This window comes from Quercus suber, unplaced genomic scaffold (genome assembly GCF_002906115.3).
Source record: "Quercus suber isolate HL8 unplaced genomic scaffold, Cork oak 2.0 scaffold_653, whole genome shotgun sequence".
NCBI classification, from domain to species: domain Eukaryota; kingdom Viridiplantae; phylum Streptophyta; class Magnoliopsida; order Fagales; family Fagaceae; genus Quercus; species Quercus suber.
Window position 1 is genome coordinate 346,752 of NW_027070094.1, and position 6,775 is coordinate 353,526.

Below are 6,775 nucleotides of genomic sequence, written 5' to 3' on the forward strand. Positions count from 1 at the left end.
TACTTTGTTGAATGAGATGACACAGAGGAAGATCTGCCACATGTGTAGACCTTCAAATATTGGTGGACACATATTGCAAAGAGGGGATGTTGATAGAGGCGAAAAAAGTTTTTGATATGATGATTCAAAGAGGTATTGAGCCTGACGTAGTCTCTTATAATACTTTGATTATGGATACTGTTTGCAAAATAAATTGAAGGATGCCACGAAGCATTACTGGGGGAGGTTGACCTAATGTTGTTAGCTATAACACATTGATTAATGGATTTTGTAAAGAAAAAAATTGATAAGGCAATGAATCTCTTTCATGAAATGTCCAACAAGGGAGTAACTCCAAATGTTGTGACTTACACACTCTTATAGGTGGGTTTTGTCGAGTGAGAGACACAAGGTGCTCTAGAGCTATTCATAAGATGCGGCTTGTGGCCAACCTCCAGATCCCAAACCTATGCTGTCTTGTTGGAGGCCTGTGTAAGAATGGACAAGTTGTTGAGGCAATAAAAGTTTTCTTGAGATGGAAGACAAAACTGGGCAACGATATTGTGATTTACAACATTTTGATTGACGGTTTGTGTAATGTCGGGAATCTTAAAGTTGCAAGAGAACTCTTTTATGTCTCCTGCAAAAGGATTGCAACCCTGATGTTGAACTTACAAATAATGATCAAAGGGTTTGCAAAGAGGGACTAGAAGAAGCGAGTGAGTATCTTAGAAAATGGATGGGAGCGGTTGTTCACTACGATGCACATATAACACAATATCCAAGGGTTACTGCAACATAATGAGACATCAAAGCAATGAAATATCTAAATAATGGTTGACAAGGGTTTTCAGCAATGCAACACTGGCATCTATGTTGGTTGACTTGCTATCTCAATCAGAGATAAGCACTTCAAGAATTACTTATTAAGACTTTGCCAGTCATCTATAAGATGTATGTATATTTGTCGGAAGTGGTTATTTTACTTCTTTTTTTTATGAAGTGATGTTTCTTTCATATCATTATGTTTTTTTCATTTCAATTTTCTAGCAAAAGAATACCAATGGTAGGAAAGGTGCTTAACATGTTATTAAGCATTATGATCCCTGTTTGTATGTTACTGTTCTTTGAAATCTTCTTGTTGGAGTTGAAGTATATTGGAAGCTTAACTTGATCACATTTGAGTAAAATTTTGTCTTAAGGTTTCAAGTAATTGTTTTTGATTGCAGCAATGATGATGATGATGATGTTTTTGGGGAATTAATAATTAGGTTGAACTCATATTTCTTAGGATGGGAGAGGGTTTAATTTCACTTTTGGTACTTGTCTCTCTTTATACACGCAAAACATACCCCTTGAGAATGTTTTATGTGTGTATGTGAAGTTTGTGTGACAATGATCCCGCTATGGAGGCTGGATATCTATACCTGATTATATTTTCAAATCTAATTATGAAGGAAAAAATGAATTTTTGAGTGGTGATTGCTGATGAGAAAAGATAACTGTTGTATTTTAATTAAGGCTTGATTTGCAGCTTTGAGATATGTTTTCTTTGCAATCTAGAGAATTTAATTGGACACTAACTATTTATTTGTTCAGATCTAAAATATCTTGTTCAATAACAGGTTTACAATATCTTGTTCATATCTTTATTCAAGATATTGCACTCTTTACACTCGCGCGCGCGCACACACACACAAGTGAATTCGCTATCACGCTGGATCAAACAAGAGAAAATGTTGACAAAGTAACACAAAGATATATATATATATATATATATATATTTTTTTTTAAATGTAACTTTAAGACATACCTGATCAGTAGCTTAGTGGTGTGGTAAGTGTGCTTGGCTCTTTTGCTGTAGGAGCATGATATAGATACGACATTTCGGCCACCTCCTTCCCCCATGTTTTTTATGCTCTCTCACCGATCAATAGCTTAGTTCAAGTAAACAGCCCTCAAAACCGACATACCCAACCCGAACCGATTCTCTATCTCTCAAACTCTATCTTTTCATTCTAATTTCAGCAGTTGAATTGTTTGCTGGATCTTCAGGAAAATGGGTATGCTGCTTCGTACTTCCCACTCTTCTTTTCGTTCTTATTGTTATTCTACTCTTACTGCTGCTAGTATTGCCAGTGCTAAAAAAAACCCGAATCACAATCACAATCAAAATCAATTCTTGAAACTTTTTAGTGATCAGTGCAGATTTAGAAGCTTTAGGAATGTTGATCATGCCTTAGACCTATTTGATACAATGCTTCACATGCGCCCTTTGCCTTCCATTAACAATTTTAATCACGTGTTGGGTGCCATTGCAAGATTGAAGCATTACCCAATAGTCATTTCTTTAATTAAACGAATCGAATCATTTGGTATCTCTCCTAATGTTTGTACTCATACTATTTTGATTAACAGCTTCTACCATTTGAACCGTCTAGATTTTGGGTTTTCTGTCTTGGCAACAATTTTGAAACTTGGTTATCACCTAGACTCTGTTACTTTAAACACCCTTGTCAAAGGGCTCTGTCTTCAAGGTAAAATTGCTGGAGCTGTGAGGTTCGTAGAAGATATGTAGAAGAATGGGTATAAGCCTGGTGCATTTACTTGTGGAATGATACTAAATGGCTTGTGTAAGATTGGTAAGACTAGTGTGGCTACTAGGTTGCTTAAGAAGATGGAAGAAGGGAATTTTGAGCTTGATCTAACAGCGTATAGCACAATCATTGATAGTTTATGTAAGGATAGATTGGTAACTGAGGCTTTGAACCTTTTTTCTGGAATGATGAGTAAAGGCATTCAGCCGAACCCTGCCACTTACAATTCCTTGATTCAAGGCCTATGCAATTTTAGCCGGTGGAGAGAGGCTGCTACTTTGTTGAATGAGATGACACAGAGGAAGATCATGCCAAATGTGTATACCTTCAATATATTGGTGGACACATATTGCAAAGAGGGGATGCTGATAAAGGCGAAAAAAGTTTTTGATATGATGATTCAAAGAGGTATTGAGCCTGACGTAGTCTCTTATAATACTTTGATTAATGGATACTGTTTGCAAAATAAATTGAAGGATGCCATCGAAGCATCGAACCTGATGTTGTTAGCTATAACACATTGATTAATGGATTTTGTAAAGAGAAAAGAATTGATGAGGCAATGAATCTCTTTCATGAAATGTCCAATAAGGGAGTAACTCCAAATGTTCTGACTTACAACACTCTTATAGGTGGGTTTTGTCGAGTGAAGAGACGCAAGGTTGCTCTAGAGCTATTGCATAAGATGCGGGCTTGTGGCCAACCTCCAGATGCCCAAACTTATGCTGTCTTGTTGGACGGCATGTGTAAGAATGGACAAGTTGTTGAGGCAATAAAAGTATTTCTTGAGATGGAAGACAAAACGTTGTGCAACAATATTGTGATTTACAGCATTTTGATTGACGGTTTGTGTAATGTCGGGAATCTTAAAGTTGCAAGAGAACTCTTTTATTGTCTTCCTGCGAAAGGATTGCAACCTGATGTTCAAACTTACACCATAATGCTCAAAGGGCTTTGCAAAGAGGGACTAACAGATGAAGCGAGTGAGTTGCTTAAGAAAATGGATGGGAACGGTTGTACCCCCAACGATCGCACATATAACACAATCATCCAAGGGTTATTGCAACAAAATGAGACATCAAAGGCAATGAAATATCTCAAAATAATGGTCGACAACGGTTTTTCAGCGAATGCAATGGTGGCAACCATGTTGGTTGACTTGCTGTCATCTAATCAAGTAGATAAGAACATTCAAGAATTGCGTCATAAGTTTGTGTGAAGGGTTTTTAACTTCTCCAAATCATGGACAAGCTTCATATTTTTACCCATCGCTTGTCAATCTGTAAGCAACATGTATTTTTTATATTAATTTTTTGGAGTAAATTTTATATTTTTTACAAGATGAACTTTCTCTTCATTTCTATACGGAAGATTGATTGTTCTTTTAATTGCTCTATCTTTTGTTGAGATTTCATTGTGCACTCATGTTGTTGCTTTCGACCTATTTTCATGGATGGTTATTTCAAATTTTATCTAATGTAAAGTTAATGCGAAATATATTTGTTCTAAAGTTTGACCTTCTTTGTGGTCGTAAATCCATTTGGTAGTGGAATAAACGTTAATAAATGTATATTATGCTTAAATTAAGCGTTGGAGTTGCGTGTTGAATGTTACAATAAAAATATATATTACGCTTAAATGTAAGGTTTAGTGAATACCTTACTTCTATTTCTATGCTGAATTTGTCTTAGTTTCACATGCTTTCCTGAACTATATTGACACTAGATTTGGGAGTTGGAACCAATTTAGATTAGTGTAGTTCGAAACACTTTTGAACTTAATGAAGTAGCTTTTTTGTCCACTGACTTGAAGATTTGCAACTTTTGTGTCCTCTAAGCATTAGCTAATTTGTGCATCCTCCATTAGATTAATATAATAATATCTCAGCCTATGCTTTACATGCATTACCAATGCCAAGATGCTGTTTTCATTTTCATTCAAAATTTAATTACTTTTCTTGAATATCATAAGAAATTTCTTTTTTATGTTTGGGTGTTGGTGATTAATTTGAAGAGAATTTGTATAGAAATTTATTTACTCTGTTAATCTGATGTAGTAACAAACTTTGGATCATCTTCTACACTTATCAGTGTTGATGGTAACGAGCAGTTGAAGCTAAATTCAGTAATGGAAAAGTCAATCATAAGGGTTTCTACACTGTTGGGTAAAAATTTAACAGTGTCATCCCATAAGGTTTCACAGAAAACAATCTGTCCTTGTACATTGTAAGAATTCATGGAACCATTTCTGAAATATTTTTGAATTATCTAGGTCAGCACCTGCAGAGTAGTTTGCAGCATCTCCAGCCTAAATCTAGGAAAATGATGTTTCATTGAAGTTGAAGCTATTAATGGAGAGGCCCTTCTTAGATCATTCAACAAAATTAGTATGGTATTAATAAATAAAGAATACTGTATTGAAATGCTATCTTTTTCATGGAATAACTTAAACGAAAAGCTCAGAGTGTACACTTGTCCTTTGCCAAGCAAACTTGAGCAACAAATTTCCTGTCAATGGTGCTGGCGGCAACAGCTAATATCCAAGGTGCATACTTGGAGAGGCTTAATGGCTGAGCCCCTAAGTTTCCAGTCGAACTTGAAGTCAAGATGCCTTTTCTCATGGCATGGAAAGAAGCAGAGTGGCTGGTAGATACCAAGGGACACAGAAATAATGTCAATTCTATCAGCTACTGCATCTTTGCCCAAATGTTTGCCGAGGAACATCCAAATGACCTGTAAGCTTTCAACACTTTAATTTTTGCACCAAGAACTCCACCTCCCACAATTCCTTCATACAAATAATCTTGCTTTGATTTTAAAATTCTTGTGAGTCGCTAAATGTGATTAAAGCTTAAAAGATGAATGCTATTGACTATGTATCCCAAGTTATGTAATAGTTACCAATGTCTGTTGTCCCAAAAGTTTGTAAGACAATCACTTAATTTTCTATGATTTAAATCAAACTGGTGGTACCTAATAGGTTCTAAGCCTTGAACTTAGTTTACAGTGTATATCAAAGTGCTATTATTTATGAATTCGCTATTCATCCTGGTCTTGATGTTTTTGCCCTTTTCAGATATGTTTATCTCACTTAGATTTAGCTTCTTTATAATGGGTTCATATTTTTTTTCTTTTTCTTTTTGGAGAGAGTGGTAAGAACATGTGGATTATTAACTTCTTTCTATTTAGTATGTTTTAATTCCTTACATAGTCATGATATTTATGTTATATATATATATATATATATATATATATTTCATTCTGAATTGAAAGTTGATTGTGCTAAGAATATTACGACCCTCACCTATAGAAGAATGAGAAGGTTATGATGATACAGAAGAGTTGAATTTTGGGATGGTTTGGTTGCGTATTGATAGGGACATTGGCCAAAGTTCAAGTTTTTGGTGGTTTGAGAGAAGGAATTGGGTTTTGTATTTCTGATTGTAGCTTGCTTTGTTGGTTGGTGACAAGTTTGAGACCTTTGTGGGANTCATATTCAGATGACCAACTGTCAATCCAAACAGATTTTTAAAAAGTCAGCATAGCTGTAGCTTCAGCTGTAACCAAATAATAAGCCCAATGTCCAACCACATCCCTAACAATCAACTGATAAATTGATCAACAAATAAGCTCAAAGCCTAGAAAATTTCTTTTCCTTTTTGTGACCACCCTTCCTACCATTGGTATTCTTTTGCTATATTGTTAACATTGGTATTTTTTTTATTAAAAGATGTTTCTTTTCATATCATTGATGTTTTTTGGGAGAGATTGTGACCACCCTTCCTACCATTGGTATTTTTTTGCTATATTGTTAACATTGTTCTATTATATAATGTGCTACTTGTTTGCAGTTATAGGTAGTTGGATTTTACAAATTCTTTTGTTGCTTAGAATTTCGCAGGTAACACTTATTTTCATAATAATTAACTAATATATCCAAACATTTGAAAATATATCTATAATAATTTATGATTAAAAAATATTTTCCTTAGGGTTGTTTGATCAATCGGTTCACATGTGCCCTTTTCCTTCCGTTTTGGGTTTTAATCCCACTAGTCGTGGAACCCGCGCAATTTTAGAGGGGTCTCATTAATATATATATTTTTCAATTTGAACTAATTTAGTAAATAATAATATTCACAATCATATTTTCATTTATTATAATGATAATCACAAATGTAATATATATAATTTATATCG

General features: G+C 34.6%; 2 protein-coding genes across 2 annotated transcripts in view; both read left to right on the plus strand.

The window, feature by feature from the left end:
* The window catches only part of LOC112005618 (pentatricopeptide repeat-containing protein At1g62910), a 7,557-nt gene extending 4,330 nt beyond the window's left edge, over positions 1 to 3,227 (plus strand). Inside the window, exon 2 of the mRNA XM_024037911.2 lies at positions 2,558 to 3,227. Coding sequence (XP_023893679.2) covers positions 2,558 to 3,100 — 543 coding nt within the window. The 3' untranslated portion in view covers positions 3,101 to 3,227. The remainder of the gene's footprint in view (positions 1 to 2,557) is intronic.
* On the plus strand, positions 3,139 to 3,795 carry LOC112005629 (putative pentatricopeptide repeat-containing protein At1g12700, mitochondrial). Its single transcript, XM_024037920.2, has one exon. The coding sequence runs from the start codon at positions 3,139 to 3,141 to the stop codon at positions 3,793 to 3,795; it is 657 nt and encodes a 218-aa protein (XP_023893688.2).
* The last annotated feature ends 2,980 nt before the right edge of the window (positions 3,796 to 6,775 follow it).

Excerpts from the sequence above, each read along its gene's own strand:
- LOC112005629 (XM_024037920.2), top strand. The coding sequence starts at position 3,139 with ATGAATCTCTTTCATGAAATGTCCAATAAGGGAGTAACTCCAAATGTT.